General features: G+C 50.5%; 1 protein-coding gene and 1 long non-coding RNA gene across 10 annotated transcripts; one reads left to right on the top strand and one right to left on the bottom strand.

Moving 5' to 3' along the window:
- Positions 1-1,363: 1,363 nt before the first annotated feature.
- FLOT2 (flotillin 2) lies at positions 1,364-19,712 on the bottom strand. 9 transcript variants are annotated; one of them, XM_062507093.1, is made up of 11 exons: positions 19,614-19,712; positions 12,049-12,130; positions 9,988-10,078; positions 4,214-4,337; positions 3,687-3,805; positions 3,161-3,274; positions 2,956-3,075; positions 2,367-2,581; positions 2,068-2,251; positions 1,765-1,914; positions 1,364-1,586 (listed from the first exon to the last, which is right to left on the bottom strand). In XM_062507093.1, exons 1-11 carry the CDS (start codon positions 19,660-19,662, stop codon positions 1,533-1,535), a joined length of 1,302 nt encoding a protein of 433 aa, XP_062363077.1. In that variant the 5' UTR covers positions 19,663-19,712; the 3' UTR covers positions 1,364-1,532. The 9 variants fall into 9 exon arrangements, with proteins under 9 accessions (XP_062363077.1, XP_062363076.1, XP_062363079.1 ...); XM_062507092.1 differs by lacking the exon at positions 9,988-10,078 and adding an exon at positions 8,197-8,287; XM_062507095.1 differs by lacking the exon at positions 19,614-19,712 and adding an exon at positions 18,100-18,291.
- On the top strand, positions 8,298-10,819 carry LOC134052578 (uncharacterized). Its single transcript, XR_009933873.1, has 2 exons — positions 8,298-9,589; positions 10,713-10,819. It is a non-coding gene; the product is annotated as an uncharacterized LOC134052578 (long non-coding RNA).
- Positions 19,713-19,757: the final 45 nt, after the last annotated feature.

Raw genomic sequence — 19,757 nt, 5'->3', positions numbered from 1 at the left:
ATGGGGACACGGTGACCATGGGGAAGCCACCAGCTCCCAGGAGCTTTGCAGGAGCAGCGTGAACTGCAACCTCACTTCCCCGCACCCCTTGTTCCCCCATCCCAACGGGAACACTCCCTGGCCAGCAGCCCCCGGCCGGCCCAAGCCAGGGCTGGACATGCCCGCAGGAGAGCCCGGGCGGGACAGATGGGCGCGAGGGACAGGACAGGCAGGAGGTGACAAGGGTTTATTATCTCACAGCAGCGGGGTGGGGGCGCAGGCACATGCAGATAGAGCCCGGCCCGGCCCGACACGCCTGCCCGGCCAGCGCAAGCCGGGGGCTGATAAGGCGGCACGGAGCGAGCGGGGGGAGCCCCGCAACACCCACTACCCTCCATGGGTCAGTCCTGGCAAAGGACTCTGCTGGGAGGGACCTGCACCCGCCCCATGGAATGAGCTGTGGGTGCAGGACCCCCAAACTCCACCACTCCCAGCAGGACCAGGCTGACTGAACATGGGCATTGAGGCAGGCAGGGAAAGGGCACGGGCCAGCACAGGGTTCTGGTGGCACTGTGGGGAGGACAGGCACGCACGGGGGACAATCTTTCACATTGTCACAAGGCAGGAAAGCCACTGGCCGTAAGAGGCGGAGGGAGGGAGGGAGGGAGGCAGGGGCAGCTGTACAGGCTGTGCTGGAGGAGCCTGTCCCCACTTCAGTCCTGCTGGTCCCCCACCCACCTCTGACCACCACTTTACTTGAGTAGTTGTGGGGTCAGGAAGTGCCACAGCACCTTGGGACAGAAGCCACAGTGGCTTCACTGCCCTCTCAGGGGATAGGTAGCTTTGGCACAGTGCTACTTTTTGGTATTTGTGGTGGTGAGATCTCACCAGGGCTGAGTTGGGCTCCCTCTGACCCCTGGAGCTCTCCCTGCTTCAGATCCTATGAGGAAAATTCCCCAAGGGGAGCCAGCATGGGAGAGGGCAGCACCCACTGCTGTTGTTGGATTGTCACCTTCCTGGGGGGTTGACTGCCACCCACCCAGCCTGGGAAGGGCTGCTGGCACTGTGGGGGCCCTGGGAGTGAGACACAGGGACAGGGAGAACCAGTCACAGTGACAACTGTGGGCAGAGGCAGGGCTGGGACAAGGCCCAGGAGGGGTCACTGAGAGAGGGTAAGGAGCCCAGGGGAGGGGGGTCCTGGTTCTCCTCCTAAAGCTCCCCAACCCAAGCCTCTGCCCCAAGTCCCAGGTGTTCACCCCACAGCAGAGAACAGCAAGGCACTGGGACTGCAACACTAGACAAGCTGCCAGTCATAACTGGGGATGGGATTGGCCTGAGACAACACAAAGGTAATTAGAAAATAAATCCTCTCTCAGCCTTGGAATAAAAAGAGCAGCAGACAGGACATGCATCTTTCTGGCCCTACAAAATAAGGCACCAGTTACAAACGAAACTTGGATTGTCTGATAGAAAAGGAATTCCTGTGTGTCGAAGGCAGTTGATGTCTGAGTGCATAACAGGGAGTGATCTTCACTAGCTTTGGGTTGGCAGCCTCATTCCTTGGCCTCTGGAACAGAAGCTCTGGTGGCTTTCTGGAACAGAGGAAGCTGCAGAAGGAGAAGATAGAAGCTGTTAGGGCTGCAGGAAGGGGAGGCAGGGTGCTGCCTGCACTGTGTGGTGGTCAGGGCTGGGGAAGGATAGGCTCCCCAGGAGGCTGAAAGCTTCCAGGGAAGTCCCTGTGCTCTAAGAGCAGTTGGCATTGCCAGCTGCCAGTGCCCAGCTCACCTTTGTGAGATCCACACCAGTGATGGCACGCACAGAAGCAGGGACCTCAGCCAGGAGACGGTTCACATCGGACATGGTGCTGCCTTTCTCTCCATTGAGAATAACGATCTCATCCACTTTGGAGAGGGGAGCAGACACTTTGGCAGCAATCTGGGAAAGCAGAATAAGCAGAGAATCAAGGAACTGCTCAGCAGCTCACTGGGAGAGGTCCCTATAGGGCCTCACTGTGCCCCCAGGAGCCCTGGCCCAGACTGGGAACACCCCCAGTCCACCTGGAGCAGGGGAAAGCTGCCTCCTCCTCACCTCAGGCAGTGCATCCAGCACTAGAGCCAGCTGGGCAGCTTCTCCATACTTCTGAAGCGCTTCTGCTTTCAGCTTCAACCCCTCAGCCTCTGCCATTCCAACAGCCTCGATCACAAAAGCCTCGGCCTCTCCGATCTTGCGGATCTTTTCCGCCTCTGCCTGAGCAAGGAGGATTTGTTTCACCCTGGAAAGGGAAATGCAGCCCTACAGCAGCCTGGATACCTGCAGAGAGCCCAGGAGCTGAGGCTCAGGGCAGCACTGTGTTCCCCCTGCCCAGCCCAGGGCAGGGGCTCACTCACTTCTCGCCCTCGGCGATCTGCTGGATGCGATAGGCTTCGGCCTCGGCCGGCTGCTTCACGGTGGCCATCAGCTCCTTCTCCATCCGGGCCACCTCCTTCTCCTCCACCTCGATCTGCTTCTTGCGCTCCACCACCTCGATTTCGATCTCCTCCTGACGGATCTTCTGCTGCTCCCGGGCGCTCTGGAGCTCATAGGCCAGCTGGGCCTCTGCAGTCTGCACACGGGGGAGAGGAGAAGAGGGGTCTGGGCCAAGAACTCCTGTATGCAGACATAAGGACCCCAAAAACACACACTACTCCTGCTATTGAACCTTTTCCTAGTGGTGACATCCCAGTTCTCAGTGTTGCTCTTCACAGCATTTAAGCCCAACCAGCTTCAGGTTCAACCCTCCCTCTCATTTCCTCTTCAAGTCCCGCTGAATTGCTGCAAACAGGAGAAAAATCTGCTGCAAGAAACTAACAGTGACACACAGACCTGGGTTCTCTATCTCCAGCTCTCTTAACAGATGCAGGAGGAGGAAGCTGACAAGTCCCAGAGCCACCATCACAGGCCCTCCAGGGAACACAGTGGGCTGTGGGACACTCTCACCTTAATGTTGACCTCCTCAGTGAAGGCAGCTTTCTGCAACTCAAAAGCCCGTTTGGAATCTGCTATTTTGGTATCTGCCATGAACTTGACATCCAGCATTTCTTTCTTGCACTCTGCCTCCTGCAGAGAGGGAACAGAGAGCAGAACTTCAGGGCATGCAGGAGCAGAAGAGGCTGCTCCAGGGAAGCCCAGTCTCTGGACTCACCCGAATGCCAGCATCCCGCTCGGCTTCTGCCACTCCAATGTCTGCATCCCTTTGGACAGCTGCAATCTGAGTCTTCCCCAGGGAGCTCAGGTAATCCACTTTATCATAGACATCCTGGGGAGGGGAGATAAATCATAACCACTTCAAATGAGTGACTCCATCTTGCTCCCTTTCCTGTTGAAGCTCAGTGCGGTCAGGCCAGGGTCAGAACACATAATGTCAGCTGCTCCAAACAAACAGGGAGCGCAGGGAAAAGAAGGCAATCCTGACATCTTCCCTCATTCCCAGGAGGCTGAGTTATCAGCCAGTTCTCTCCAGGAGCCTGTTTACAGAGGCAGCTACCCGGGTGCTCTTGGCCCAGCTGCCTGGATACAGGACATGCTGTGGCGGCTGTCATGGACACTCCCGGAGGGCTGGGACGGGCTGCCAGCCTGAGCCTTCCAGCTGCAGCAGGGGGTCAGGGCCAGGCTCTCTCCTGCTGCTCCTACAGCTCTGCTAGAGTGCAGAGCCCAACATCTGGGCATACCTTGATGGTGAAACTCAGGATCTCGATCCCCATGCGACCCACATCAGGAGCTGCCACCTCCCGCACCAGCTTGGCAAACTGGTCCCTGTCCTGGTAGATCTGCTCCACTGTCAGGGTACCTGCAGAGGGGAGGAAGGTGAAGCACTTTATCTGGAACAGGTAGCACAGAAATGTGTGTCTAAGCTCAGCAACATCATTGTTGTCCCTGATCTCTTCAAGCCTGGGCACAAGGGTGTAATCCTCCACCACAGTAGTGACAGCAACATCTCAGTCTCACAAGTACAACCACCACCCACACGTGCCACCTGTGGGCCTTGAGGGCTCAGACATCTCTCACTGCAGGCACCGAAAACTCATTTATCACAAGGCCCAGCCACGCAGAGGGAGCTGCTGGAGGGGAGATGCCACCTCTGCAGGCAGAGGAAGGTTCTGTGTGGCTGTGTGGTAGAAGTGATACTGCTGGGACCAGCCAGATGAGAAGGGACAAAGCCACTCGAGATGCCTCCCGGGCATGAGCTCCTCCATACCTAGGATGGAGCGCAGGTGTCCCTCCAGTGTCTGCAGGACCACGTTCTTCACATCCTGCACATTCTTCCCCAAGAACTGCTCACAGGCCACAGCCAGGAGCTCCTTCTCGGTCATTATCTTCACCTAGAGATAGGAGACAGAACCAGAGGGACTGAAGGTGCCTGTCCAACAGGTGCAGGCACCCAACAGCAGCAGCAGCAGAAGCAGCAGTACCACCACCAGGCTGCCAGGCCCCTGTGCTACAGATGCTCCAAAGGACCACATTGAGCTGTCATCATGCTGAACCAGGTCACTAGACAAGCCAGAGAGCCCTTGCTCTCTGTGCTGCTGTCCAAACCCTGACAGTAGCTCAGCATGGAGGTGCTCAGCAGTTGGGACAGAGCATGGCCCTACCAGGCCCAACTCACAGAAACCCTACAAAAACCCCTGAAATAGTAGATCAGCCACTGCACCAACACCAGAGTCAGAAGAAAGCTGGATACTATCATCCCTGGCCAAAACCCATTTTGTTACCTTCCTCTTCTTCCTCTTTCACTAGAATTATTTTTTCTGAACCTGAAAAGGAAGAGAATGAGAAAGAATCTAACATGCCCATGGAGCAGCCTGGGAACAGGGGTTCCATTCAGTGTTCCCTGGAAGGAGAGATGAGACAGTAAGGCCACTGGTTTGTCCTGCTTGTAGCTGGGAGCTCCCAGACATCTTTTGCAATGACCCAGTGTGTCATGGTCAGGACCTGCCTGTTCTGCTCCAAATGATCAGTCTGGTGACAATCCCCAGAGCTGGGACACAGCAACCCCAGCAATGTTTTCACCTCCCTAATGCCAGAGCCAGGTGTAAAAGTGCCCTCATTCCAGCCAAGCCAGGGTCTTAGGAATGGTCATGGTGGTCAGAGAGCTGCTTTTTAAAGGCAAAGTGAATTACAAATCCCTGTGGGGTGTGTTAGGCAGTTAGGCATAAGGAGCTGAAACCCACCGCGACAACAGCTCCTGGTGGCCCTGTCCAGTCTGAGGACTCAGGCAAAGGCTGGGCACAGGGACATTTTGTACCTGGCAGCAGCAGAGAAGGAGCAGGTCCACAGCAGCCACACAGCTTTTTGGATCCTACAGCACCCTCTCATGGACACAGCTGGGCTGGGCAGTGCCTCCTGTCCCACAAGGAGCTGGTGGCACTCTGAGTCCTGCCCCAAGGGCTGTGGCTGAACCTGATTCAGAGATTTCCATAGCACAGATACTGTACAGGGGCCCTCCAAAGGTCCCAGTGCACACTGTTGAGGGATTCACAGCCTATAGACTTCATCCTGATACCTTCTAGCACTTTCAGCTGCAAAAGCAACACAACTCTTTCTCTTGAGAGTCTTGTCTGACAGCCCATACATGCAAAACGATCCCTCCAGAGCTGAACAACAGCACCTGGCCCAGACACTGCCAGAGCAGGACAACTGGGACTGACTGTCATCTTCTAAGGGGACAAGAGGTGGACCATTCTAGACAGAGTGAGCTGGCCAAAACTCATGTGCCACAACCCTGCCCCTTGTAATGTAAAGAAACACCAACTCAGGCTGAGCCTATTTCCTACTGCTGCTTCCCAGACTGGGTCTCCCAGTCAAATGTCAAACAACCTCAGGCAAGCATGGCAATCCTCTTCTGCACTGTCCCCAAAGCCTCTTGGGATCCTTTGGGGGCAAATTCCACAGTGGTTTCTTGTCCCTACACCACAGGTCAGCAGTGTGCTCTTCCCAAACAAGGGGAAATTGGGAAAGCTGCTCTGGAGCTGCACCCAGGAGTGTGAGCTAGGTACGAGGCTCCTCTCACGGCAAACAGGAGGTTTTTGCAAGTATCAAAAGCAATTAGACTCAGCAGTGACATTTATGGTGAGCATCTGCCAGTAATTCCACCTCTCCAAACAATCCCCACCCTCGGGAGCTGTGGGGAGGACAGAGCACAGGGCAGGATGTTCATTAGGAGAATCCCTGTGGTATTTAGGAGCAAGTAATGATTCAGCCTCTGGATAAAGCCAGCCAGCCTCCACGGGTGAGCCCGGGCCAGCCCATGGGAGCCTGGCTCTGCATGGAATACAGATCCCAGCCTCCAAAACAAAGGCTGCACAAAAGAAACCAGAGTTGAGCAATTTGTGCTCAGCGTGTTTAGCAGGGTTTCAGGCAGGGCACTGCGACACTCGAAGATCATTCCCACCAGAGGGAGAGCCTTGGCTGGCAGGGAATCAGAGAGACTCCATCCAGCAATCCTGTGTTCGGGATCGATGCTGCCACACCCTGCTCCAGCCAGCTGCACTCACAGTGAGGGGTGAGCACACAGAATCTAATTAGCTGGAGGCTCAGGAAAATGCTACAGAAGGATACAGAACCCAGCGTGGAAGGCAGCAGCATCCCAGCACATCCCCGCACCCAGCCAACATGTGAAGGAGGTTACTGGTGAGCACTCATTACATCCCTCCTCAAGAAAAGAACAGCATCCTTATGTACATTAAGCACTTCTATCATAGAAGCAAACACTTTTAAAGCTGTTTCTCTGGGAATAATTTCCTTTCTTTTTTTTTTTTTTAAGCCCTCGACAGAAAAATGTTTGCCTCAAAAAGTACTTCTGCAGAATTAAGGTAACCTCTGCCATGCACATCCCCAACAGCCTCGAGGCTGCTTACTGTGTGGTACTTCCCTGGATCCCAGCTTTAAAATTTACTGTCAGTGGAAAAAATTAACAGTGAGAAGAGAGAATAACATGAATGAGATGAACTGGGGTCTGCATTTTTAAATCAAGGCACCTGGTGATCCAGCCCTCTGCTACAATGCTACCAGACCATTTTGCATTAAGGATTACCCAAAACTAGGACAAAAGGGAATGCTGGCAACAGAGAAACACCAAATACAGAAGGAAAAACCTACATGTTTAGGAAAAGAGTGTGAAGGGAGACATGGGTGCACACATTTTTGCCAGCCATGCAAAGATCACTGGGGTTATGTGACACCTTAGCAGCTAAATGGATAGAACAGGAAACAAAGTGAAAAATGAATATAAAGTACTGAAAAATAGAAACCAAGGGTCCTGGATACATGAGGGATTTTGGTCACATCACTGCATCACTCAACAGCTTCCCTTGGCTCCAGAGCTCCCCACAGGGAATGTGGCAGACACTTGTCCTGTGACAGCACACCTGGACATACCTCAGACACACAGTGACCACAGCCCTGTGTGCACTGAGAGCCACTCTTGGTTTGTACACCCGAATTGCAGAATGAGCTGTCAGGAGCAATTTTCAATCACAGCATCCAGCTGCCTATCTGAGGAGCCAAATTCCCTCAAAAACTAACATTTCCCTCTTAGCATCCTCCTCAGGACAGGACCTGGTCCCAAGGACAGACTGTACCAAGAAAGCAGACCTCAGATTCCAAGAAGTGCAGGGTTTTGGTGTGCTGCCACAAGCAGCAAAAGCAGGTTCTTACATTTGAATAAAGCTGTAGAGAATCAAAATTCAATTCCAGCCAAAAATTTTACACGCCAGTTTTAATGCCTGGAGAGACTAAGTTCTTTTTTTTAAGCCTTAACTCACCATGAAGAATTACAAGGCCCACATGCTAACAGCAACAATCCAAAGGAATATAATGCTTGATACCATCTCAGGAGGTTATGGGTCAGTCCTGTGGGGACACACACAGCTCCAAGGGCACCACAGCGTATCAGCATTCCACAAACACATCAAGTCACCCCCACACACCTCATTTGCCACGTGGACAAATGAGACACCAGAAAAAAGTGATTGTGGGGGGAGAAGGAGAAGTCACAACCCCTTTCACCACATGGAACATGCTGGAGTGTGTTTGTACCAACAAGGACAATGTGGTTCGTTACAAAGATTTATTCCAGAGCAGCTGGCTTTTCTCCCTGGACAACAGCAACCTCTTAAGAGGGAAAACCAGATGTAAGTTAGAGACATGCATTCCTGAAATGATGTTTTGGAGTTACTGTACCTGTGCCACACCTGTGACAGTTATAGCTACCCCCTCCGCCGTCTCTACGTCCTCACACCTGGGCTGTAACGTCATTATCTCTAGGGAAATCCTGCCAAAAAACGTAAAATATTTGCACGTTTCCAGGTTACACACACTCAGCTCTTCCCTTTGCATCTCCTGCCCCGGGCCACCTGTTGCACTCATCACAGGTAATGCAAGGCAGGCACAGAATGCAGCCAAGGGACCGCATTTGTGACTGGAGACAGACAAGGCATTGTGGCCAAGAAATAGATTTTCAGATAATGCTTAAAGGTAATTTTTCAGCCAAGCCTGGAATCCAGACTGGAAATTAACCCGTGGCCTGTCCCTCCTGTTGGGTTAGTGAGGAGCCAGAAGCTGCAGCATTAGGACACCAAAGGGCCCTTTGTCAGAGGCTCATTGTGTCACGCTGCCCAATGCCATGGCAGCACAGGGTGGTGTCACTGGTTTAAAAGCACAGCACAGAACTGGGATGCTCCCACCCTCCTCACATGACCTTGGCAGAACCTAAACACTGATGCTGAAGAAGCCCTGGGTTAGCCCTATCACAGACTTACCCCCGATCTGGTTCATCTCTCTATTTCTCCAATGTCCTGTGACCTAAAGATGGAAATGAGTCCCCAGCTCTTTATGGCTACACCTGTAGAGTATCAGGCACCCAGGAACAGATCCTGCAGCTTCCAGAACTTTCTCAGTCACCCCAGGTGGGCTCAAGGTACTTTGGTCAGTCCTGGCAATCTGCAGGTCACAATTTGGTAAAACAAGGGACATCTTTGGCTGTGGCAGGTTCTGTTCCAGGAAGCCAAGCCTGGCTCCTGTGTCAGCCATAACGAGCTGGAAAGATACTGGGAGTCAGGACAGGGAGCCATGGGGCAGGGAGTTTGTGTCAGTGAACATCAGGTCAAACATCTGAACCATGAAGGGGCTGCCCTGGGCTGCTGCATGCACACTGAGTTGGTCCAGGATTGGCTGGAAGTGTTGAAACCTATCCCTTCAAGTTCACGCCTGCCTTGGCCACTGTCCTAATTAAACTGGCATGCAAATTGGGAGCTGATAAAACACATCCCACTGTCCAGGACATGCACAGGCATTTTTTTCCATGTGTTCACAGCTTTAGTCAGATACTACAGGATTTCAGCTTTCTGAAGGCCTAATCTAGATTTGGAATTTAATTTCCAAACTGTGCTGCTTCTTAGTTCTGTTCACAGGGATATTTAGTCATTACTGGTTCATAACTCCAGTCCTGTGTACTCCAACTCATCTGAGGTCTCTGTGCTGTATTTTCAAAGGTGATAACATCCAAAATGGGCAGTGTCTCCATGTGGAGGAAGAAGTGCTGAGTGGGAATCCATTACCAATACTGCAGAGCCAGGTAGAGTTACAATTTTGAAATGGCACAAAACCTGCCTTCCCAACAGTCCCAAATCCTGTACAGAATCCAACCTGGCCTGCCTGTGCCTCCACACAAAAGCAGATGCCTTTCTGCTCTCCCCCAAGCCCACAGTGGAGACAGTGCTGGCAAGGAAAGAGTTACAGAAGGAGCAAATGTGAGGTACAGCAATGCTGAATTTGGAATTTGCCAGGAATGCACCTGCCTGCATTACCTATTAACTGTGGAGTGCCACAGGGGAGTGCTGGAGAAGGGGAAGGAGAGTATATGGAGATTATTAGAAAACCATCAGTTTTTATGTTATCCTGCTGCTGCTGCTGCTGCTCAAAACAGAGGGATAAACAGTTAGACAGTTTGTTAGGAAGCTGGAGGATTATTACCTGTGCAACCCCTGTTACGTACAGTGGGACCCCCTCCGACGTCTCAACATTCTCGCAGCGACAGAGGATGGTCAAAACCTCCAAAGACACTCTGAGCAGGGAGGAGTAAGGGTAGGACAGCAAATACACACAGCAGTTACCAGAGAGTAAGACACTCCTTGCAAAGGACAGACAAGACTTTCAGGTTTTAGCTTTTCCCTGTTCAGTTTGCCTTTCTCCCAGTGCCTGCTCCTAGGGCTCCATAATCAGCTTCCCTGGTCGTGGGAGGGAATTTACAGTATCCAGCAGTTTCTTTTAATGAGAATAAACAAGCTGGGGGCTTGTCCCTACCTTGCACATGAAACTGTGCCATCCTGGTGTCAGCTGCAGTTCTCTGTTGAAGTAATCTTTGCACACAGAAAAATTATTTTTGGGAATAATTTAGATGCTTCTATGTCAGTATTTAAGAGAGGACAGAGAAATGAAAACACCAGGGACCTGGCTACCCACCCTTGGCTAAGGCATTGAGGAGAGAAGCCACTTCCAAGTGCTGTCCTGGGAAGCTGAATTAACACCATTTGGCTTCCCCAGAGGCATATTAGACCAGACTCTCTCTCTCACTGCTTTTATTTCTGACCCCTAAACAGGGACAGCATTTTTTCCCCTTGTTTTTCCCCAGTGCTCAAGGCTGCAGCAGGATAAGTGCCCAGCACCCTGCCAGTTCTAACTGTTCCTTTTGTTCCCAGGTTAATGCTACCTGGCGGGATGCCGCTGACAGCAACACAATTGCTCCTGTCTCTTGCTCGCAGCACTGGCAGTTCCAGAAAAAATGTCCTAATTTCAGAGAAGGAAATCTGTCTCACTCTTCATGTTAATGCAGTGGGCTCCATCTGGGGCGCAGCTTATGGCACTTGAGAAAGGAGAATTAAGCCCCACATCCCACGGTATGGGTTTTAAAGTAGATTTGTTTGGATGCTGGAATTCCTGTCAAGAGCTCCATTTGCTAAATAATGCCCAGACCTCTATCATATAACAGATCATTCCTGGCAATCCAGTTTTTGGCCCTGGATTCAGCCTATCCTTAACTTAATAAATCAGCCTCCCAAATGTATCTGATATTCTGCACTGGGCAGGTCAAGGTCCTGTACTGTTCTTTGTGCTTCTCACAGAAGACGAGGAGAAGCAAGAACCATTTGTTCAATTGACAGTTCTCCCAACAAAATGTCTCACAGAAATTTGGGAATGAAGCTTGTCTGGATCAAAGACTGAGCCCGCAAGCTGGGCTTTTCCTTCTTCTCTCACCTCTCATCATGTGCAGAGTGAGGGCAGCCACATGCTCACTTTGCTGGTGGCAACACAGGTACAGGGAAAAGAGGTTGGAAGAGGCTGTAAGGGTTAACTACAGCCTCTGGCCATCACTCAGTGCAAAACTCAAAAGTCACGTCTTTATCCTTTTCCCTGTTACTGTTTTGTACACAGATGGAGGAAACCTGTATCAGTGAGCGTGAGGGATGTATTTGGAGTGAGCATTCCTACAGATCCTAGAGACACAGAGCTGTATTAGCAGGACAGCAGCACTACCACAGCATGTCAGCTCAGAGACCAGACTGTAAGCAGCAGCAAGCAAAATCCATGACTGAGGAAAGGGAGAGAAAGAAAATCCTGTGGTTTTAAATCAGAACAGTCTGCTCCTAAGGTCACAGCAGTCAGCAGATCTTTACAAAGAGAGACTTGAGGAGCAGAGGGGGGCACTGGTGCACTGCAGGCCACAAACTGGTTTGTTACTGGGTGAGGGGTTGGGCCATACCGGGCAGAGCTTGGCTCCTCTTGTGGACATAGAGGCCGTTTAAAAAGCACTCCAGCTGAAAGCATGTGATTTCTTTTTTTGTGTGTGTCTTTTGCACTGTGGCACCCAGCTGTCCCCATGCCAACAGCCAGCAAAGAACTCCTGATGCTCATCCCTGGTTTCATACACAGTGCCTGCTGATCCAGTGTTCCTAAAGATACTGCTGACAGCCCCAATGCGATGATTTTGCCAAATTCCTACTCCAAAAGCCCACAGAATAACCGGGGTTTCCTTACCTTTGGGTGTCAGTAATGCACCACCAAGCCCAGGCCCAGCCTCCATACACATATTGCTTTTCATCAGAGCCACAGCAGCCACCTGCAGCACAGCAGAGAGCACACAGACATCAGCATTACACACATGCACATACTCTTGGACAGGGAATAATTTACAAACAGAGGAGTTCATACTCTTCCTCCTCTCCATGGGTTTGGCAGTTTTCCCAAGTCAACCTTTTTTGGAATTGCCTTATAAAGTTGGAAAGTAGTATTTGTATAATTCACTATGACCAACAGCAACCCACAGAAAGGGACCAAACCAGGGCTTTATATTAGTTTTGTTAAGCCCTTTTAGCACCCAGAATCAATGTAAGTATCTTCAACTGTGATGTTAACTGTTACGGAAAGCCCCATAATAAATCTACCTCCTTTCCCTCACACCACCCTTAAATTCCCACAGAAGTTCTCAAGTCAGCACTGGAAGAGGAAAGAACCCTTGATCTCCCAAAAAATACCTCCTAGCTCTGGCTTCTGCAAGTAGCACAGTGTCTGATGCTTTGACGGCCAATCTCAGAGTTGGATGTGCCTAAGATTCAGGCAGCCTCCAGAACTCTTTTGATACATTAAAGATTTGATCCGGGTGAAGCCTGAAGATGCTGTCTGGATTTCTGTATCTTTGGTTTAAGGAGCAACACACCAGCTGCCTTTCAAGAGAGCATCCTGCCAGTGATCAGCCCTGGAATTCATGGCTGGGAAGGGAGGAACTCTGCAGCTCCCCAGCTCAGACCAGGGCTGCTCTAAGGCAGATCGGGCCAGAATTCCCTCTCTCAGCCGCTTTCTGTAATCACTCCTACTACAGTAGTGCCCGAGGGCCTCAGCAAGGCAAGTGTTGTACAAACAGAGCAACAGACAGTTCCAGCCCTGCAGGATAGATCTATGCAGGCAAGACAGAGTCGGTGCAGAGGAAGAGCAGGAACGCAGAAAACTGAGTGGCTCTGGGAGCTTTGAGCTGTGGAAGGAGAAATGGAGAAGGATGAAGCCAGCAGCCCTTTGAAGAGAAACGACCAGTATTGTTTGCTACTATAGGTAAAAACGAAGAAGCAGAAGCAGCATGCATCCAGGCCAGCGTGCCTCCAGGGCCCTCCGACTGTAGGAGGGGACTCTGTCCTCCTTGCTCTCCTCCTCCTCTTCCTCCAATCCCCCAGCATTTAGCCATCTTCTGCCTACTTCCAAAGACTGTCTGCTACCAGACACTGGCCACACACTGCCTGCTTTGCTGGCTTCCATGCAGTGGTTGACAAACCAGCAGATCTGCCCCATCTACAATTCTTCACCCTTGCGTTTCAGTAAGAATTAAACAGAAATGGGAAAAGGCTTTACGCACTTTCTCAGATCTCCTGTGTTGCACAGCCTAGAGGAATATTCTCCTGTCACCTCTGAGCCAGCCTTTGGATAGCTTTCTCCGGTAGCTGGAAGGCTATTTCAGCCAGGCAAGCTTTACAGAAGCTGATGATACAACATCCTGCAGTAACCACAATGCCTTTAACATTTCTTGGAGGGCGTCAGCCCTGTTAGCTCAGCCTTTCAGCCAGGACCTTGTTTTCCAAGAACAGGAAGGGAGGTGTTCCTGGCACTCAGGAAAAGCAGCACCACATGGAAAGGTATTTTATTTCCCAGGGTCTATGTGCTCTTTACCAAACCTCTGTTAATTTTTTCTTAATAATATCCTGAGAAAGCTCTGCACCCTAAACTCACCATTGTTACAAGAAAGTGCCTTTCCATACAGATGTTCCTCTTCTGTAGGAAATGCAAGGAAATACTTTATTTAGTATCACACATAAAATGAGCTTCACGTTTGCTTCCTGGTGCTACACAACACAGCTGCAGAGCATGGTCTACTGAGCTAGATTATATGTCAAAACTGTTCAAAGCCTAAAAGAACCAGGGAAACTAACACATTAAGGAGGAGTGGGACGCCAGCCAGTTGCTTTCACACATGCTGGACGTCTGAGCACAGCAGAGCTCCGTTTTGGTAAGGCTGAGGAGCTGAGGGCTCATTTTCCATGGCAGTCCTGCCACCTCTTTCTCAATTCTCATGCAGCAAGTGAAAAAGGAACCAACAAAGCAAAATCTTTGCAAGGCTAAAGAATAAACCCTCTTGCACAATGAGATCTGGCAGAGAAATTGCCTTTTCCAGCTATAATACGCCCACTGTTCCAGCAGACTGGGTCTCACAGTCACTTCCACAAACATCCACCGTGCCTCTTCCGGGGCAGTGTGAAGGGCCACAAATGGAGGATTCATAGCCAGGGAGCTGCCAGCCAGCTTGGCCTCTTCCCAATGAAGGGGTCCCATGTTCAAGCAAGAATTCCCAGAGCCAGGAGAAAGTATGCTGTCTGTTTGTTTGGGGTTTTTTTATTATGAAATAAGATTAATCGCTTGGGAGTTGTTAGAGAAAAGGAGCTCTCAGCAGATGCAGGAAGTGAGCGAGGAGGAATGTGAGCCTCAACAGTTTTGGGGACACAGGGCTCAAAACATCAAAGCTGGGATGGTCTGAACAAGTTGTGTGTTGTTTGCTCTCCCAGGTAACTCAGGCACCAAGTTACCTCTCTGGCAGGAAGTGGTGAGCATTCCAAAATCAGGTCATGGTAAACAGGCTGCTGAGTGCAGATAGATCAGGAGAAAGTTGACAATTGAGAACAGTTACTGACAAAAGATAATGGAGACATAGAGGAAGACAAAAACATACATAAAGAAAATCACATCCTAAAGCAGGGACCAGACTTAAGTCAGTGTCTAGTTCTTAGGGCTCGCTGTGCATATAAATTCAGCTTTGTTCACAAGCAGAAATGGTACAAGGTCAACAAAAATTAATTTAGGAAGATGCAGGGCTCTGAGTTGAATCCATAGAAGTCTCTGATGGTCACTGCAGCAGATGAAAGCAGATTACACTGGCTATCTTGTTCTGGATGCAATCTATATGAAAATGACTTAATGAGTAACAATGCTACAGAGCGCATTTAAAAACATTTAATAACTCATCTCATAAACAGCAACTCAGAGAATACAAACAACAATGAAGCTACACAACTGTATCACTGAGATACTACCCCAAAGTTCCTTTTTGGAAAACAAAAGGAAAGGTGTGAGGCTATTGTCCACCTCCTCTTAATGAGCTTTCCAAAGAGTAGTTTGCAAGTCCTGGAGATTTAACAAACACGTGGCAAGGGAAACCTTGAGCCCCACCACACTGAAAAAAGTGAAGAAGCACCTCCTGAGAAGGAAAGATCCCAGAAGAGCTACCTAAGGGCCTTTTTGAACACTCACTTGAGATCAGCTGCAATGCTGCACTCTCAGCAACCTCTGAGCATCACAAGCAGTGAAAAAACAGCCATGGGGAAGAGTTTTGGCTTGCCAAAAATGACAAACCTGAATCTGCAGGAGCACTCAGTTAAACCTGGCAGATGACCATCAGTGCCACTGCAAGTTTCCTGCACAGCATGCTTGGTGCAAGAGGTGGAACACCCCAACCACAACCCTGGAAAACAGTTTGAACTGGATGAACTGTATGGACACAGGGCAAAACCTCATGAGATCCAGCTGAAGCTGCCTGCTCCTTCCCACAAACTCCTATTTCTTTTGAGGCTGAAGAACTGGAATTATACCATCAGTCTGAGGGTTCAGGTGGCTCTTGCTGCCCACCACATCTTTCCACATGGCCTGGACCTTCTCGTTCCATTTCCATGCAATAGGCTCCTCTCACCTAAATGTAACTTCTACATTTCTCCTTCCTGAACTGCACTGGATTTTGTTCAGCCCATTGGGTCAACCTCCAGAGTTTGTTTTGATCCTGATCCAGCTCTTCAAAACTCTCAAACCCATTCCCAGCTCAGTCTGCAAATTCAATAAGCACATTCTCGATTCCATTATCCAAGCCAAAACAAGGAACTTACTTGATAAATTCTTTCAGCTGAACAGTGAACTACTGTCAAGTTCCCTGGCAGTGGTCTTACAGGCAGTTTCATATACATTTCATAATATCAGAGAAACCAGTTCCTTCTTGCACTGTGGACTGTAGGTCTCTTCCAGGAAGGGCTACAAGAGCCTCAAGAAAACCTTATTTCAGGCTTTCAACTTAAAAAAGTAACATGAAAATAGCACATGAGCAGTTCTTGAAGGGGTAAGACAGATGCAGTAACAGGATGGAACAGCTTAGAGCAGCCCTGGAAGGGTTACATACCCCTGTCTGCTGGCATGCAGCAGCAAATTCCTACACAAAACTAGAATTAACTTCCAACTCTTCTTTGACAGACATCAAGGAGCCCCAAAGGGCGTTACACCAAAGTAAAATTTGAGAAACTGGGCTGGAGCTTATTTCTCAAGGTGATTTCTGCTCATCTGAGGAAGAATCAGATCAGCTGAACATGGCAAATACCTCTACTTGTCTTATAGGTGTTACAAACAACATACTTATTTCAGTACTCTCCTAGGAAATAAAGTTGGGTTGGCTGGGTTGCACTCCCCTGACTTTTTTCCTCCTTTCACTCCCTAAACTTTTACTGAAGCAGGAGTTTGTTCTGACACAGGAACAGGGAGGGCTGTGCCCACTTCTCCTGTCACGTTGGTCTAGATGTTCCCCTCCAATATCCTCTGCTGCAGCCCTTGCCAGCCAGAAGGAAAATGCTTCAACTACAGAGATTTAGGCAATGCTGTTTGATAACTGGTAGATGAACATGGCCACTATAAATACAGATTTCCTTACTGCGACACTGTGGAAATATCATAGCTCTGTATTTCAAAATCAGCAGACTGACCCTTAGCCACAAAAGCTACATTTAACCAGACTGTAACCCAAACCTAGCATTTCACAGCCAATTTGGCTGGTGAAAACCTTCAGATATCAGGATAACAGGTACTTCGTGTACCTCCCTGAAAATTCGACCAAGCTCCAGTTGTGCTCAGAGCAGGGTCAGTGATGTGCCAGGCTCCTGCCAAAGCCCCTTCACATCTTGAACCAAGGGAGTCGCCCAGAAAAGTCAGACCCACAATCTGGGGAGACTCAAGGCTCTGTGGGGCATCATTACAAAATCCTGGGCTCCAAAATTCACCGATGGATGGATCAGTAGTGCAGTTTCTTAGAAGGAAGTCGATGTTGCTCAGCAGGGGAAGGATGGCAGTGCCAGTGGAGTGCTGAGCCGTGTCTGGGAAGCAGCTTCCCAAATAAGGCTACAAAACTCCACGTTCCCAAGGCACAGCTGGCTGCTTCTTGAGCACTGGAGGAACTTGAGTGTCTCGTAAGAAAGTGAAAAGAAAAAATAACCCTCCTCAGAAAAACCCACACGCCAGGGGAGGCCCAGGACTAAAGGCCAAGAGGCACAGGCTGAGTAAAGAAAATAAAGAAAACCCTCCCACAAAGTGAAGTCTTTCAAATAACTATCACATGACAATTCAAGACTGCATGCCAAAAGCCTGCCTCTAATAATATTTGGTTTATTTAAATTAATTTAGCTAAAATTTATTTAATATTATTTTGGCTTATTGGTAATTATTATTAGTTTCTCCTTCCCTTCTCCTTTCTTCCCTTCCCTCTCTCCCTAAATCCAACTTAGTATCACACAAATTAATGCGGGCTCACGAGGTCCTCCCTGCTTTTCCCTGGAGGAACATGGCTCAAGTTCCTGGAATTTCAAAAGCTTGTAGCTACACCCTCTCACAGGCACAGACGAGCTGCAGAGCCCTGCAAAGCTCCCAGTTGGTGCCCTCAGGATTCACCAAGTACCTGCAGACTACACTGGGCAGCAGCTGAGGAAAACCAGTCTGGTGGCAGCTCCAAACCCTATCCCAACTGACAGAACCCAGGGTGATCTCTGCTCCCTTCCCAAAATGCAGCTGCACTTTTGAGGAGTGTCCTGGGCTCACCGCTCCTGGCTGTGGAAAAGCACCACGTCTGGAACTGCAAGCAGATGCCACAAATTCCAGCTGGCTCATCCTGGAAGCTGTGTTTTGTAAACTCCAGAGATGAACAGAAGCAAACCCAAGCTTTTGAGACTAAAGGGCATCCCAGATCACCTGGAGCACAGCTTCCCAATCTTCCCATGAATGTGGCACTTCACCAAGCAGTGCCAGTTTTGACAGGGGTTTCTTTGGAGGGAAGAACAGCATCAGCTCTGGATCCCACTGGGAACTGCAGACCTGGAAAACTACAAGGAATACTGCTGCTCTGGGCAGCTACTAGGTGAGGTTTGTAACTACTTAGAAGCCAACACCAGAGTGGGCATATCTGTTTACAGATCTGCAGCCTGTTCCTGGCAACTCCTCAGGAATTCCTGTAACAGGTCTGTCATCCACGAGAGATGAACTGATAACAGATCAGCCACAGCTTGCTGGAGGCTTTGGCACCAAAACCACAAAAACATAGTTGCAAGCGTGGCAGAGCTGTGACTTGAGGCACATCCTTGATGTTCACATGCATTTTCTACCGGTGCTCATTACCTTGCAGCTGACCTCAGCCTGTCACAGAGTGAAGCTCCCAGCCCTCGCATCACCTAACAATAATTGATTCATTCACCTAACAATAATGAATTAATAACAATCCTGTCTGCACAAAGCCTGGCCCATGCCAAACTGCAGCACTGAAGCAGCTACAGGTTGAATCAGACATGGGGGATTTCACTGCTGGTTTGTTTAACCTCAACCTCAGTCACCTCAGTCAGCTGCTGGTGACATTCCACACATCCAGCGGGCATCACCTGCATCCAGTGCCAGCACCACTGAGAATCCAGGTGATGTGCTGGTGAGGCAGCTGCAGGATGTGATGGATGAAGATGGGCACTGCAGGGACAAGCCTGCAGCACTCCGCCCCAGGGGAATGCTCACACCCAGCTCCCCTTCCCTGGCAAATCCAACCTGTGGCCGGGAACAGGAAGACTTCCTGGTAATCCCAGCCAAAGCCTGTTGGCGGGGGAACAGAGTTTTTCTGGTGCCACTGCCTGACATCACCTGAAGTCAACAGCTGAAATCGGAGGTGCTGCTGCTGTCGCCAGACCTCACCCCAGACCGCTTTGTGCTGCTGGGACCCCACCCTGGAGCTTCAGTTCCATTACAGCATCACCCATCTCCCGTCTATTCCCAAATCACTCAGGGTCCTCCTGTGACAGGAATCTCTCCTAAGATCCCTCACAGCCAGGACCCCTCAATTTCTCCCTCCTTGGGGGGCCTCCAGACCCCCCCACCCCAAATTCCCACAGGTTCTCTCCATGACAGTGTCCCCCCCACGAAAGGGACTCTTCAAGCCCCTGAGCGTCCCCTCACAGCCAGGACCCTCCGATTTCCCTCTTCCCACGAGGTTCCATCACAGGGCCCCCCCGAGTGATCGAGATAGCTCAGATCGCTGAGCGCTCCCTCTCAGCCATGACCCCCAAAGCTCCCTCCTAACACACCGCATTAGAGACCCCTCCCCAATCCCTCAGGGTCCTCCTATGACAGGGACACTCAAACCCCTGACAGCCCCCTCTCAGCCAGGACCCCCAACTCCCTCAGGGTGCCCTCCGTGTCACCCCACAGCCCCTCTGTCCCGGCCGTACCTGACACCACCAGCGCCTCGTTGGGACCCACCGTATGGCAGTTCCCCATGACGGCCCCGCCGCCGACCGCCCCCACAACCCCCCGCGCCTCTCACGGCGGGGGGGGCGGGCCGTGGGCGCCGCCATCTTGGGGAGGTCGGTGCC

The sequence above is a fragment of the Cinclus cinclus genome, chromosome 22 (genome assembly GCF_963662255.1).
Source record: "Cinclus cinclus chromosome 22, bCinCin1.1, whole genome shotgun sequence".
Classification (NCBI taxonomy): domain Eukaryota; kingdom Metazoa; phylum Chordata; class Aves; order Passeriformes; family Cinclidae; genus Cinclus; species Cinclus cinclus.
Note: the sequence above shows the minus strand (reverse complement) of the source record. Positions and strands in the feature narration are given on the sequence as shown.

What these genes read in the sequence shown, in the direction of transcription:
- FLOT2 (XM_062507093.1), bottom strand. Translation starts at nt 19,662, where the DNA reads ATGGGGAACTGCCATACGGTGGGTCCCAACGAGGCGCTGGTGGTGTCA. An exon ending in ACGTAACAGGGGTTGCACAG is followed by an intron (nt 4,338 to 9,987) that starts GTAATAATCCTC and finishes TCCTATCTCTAG; the next exon opens with GTGAAGATAATGACCGAGAA. An exon ending in CTGGTGTGGATCTCACAAAG is followed by an intron (nt 1,587 to 1,764) that starts GTGAGCTGGGCA and finishes CTCCTTCTGCAG; the next exon opens with CTTCCTCTGTTCCAGAAAGC.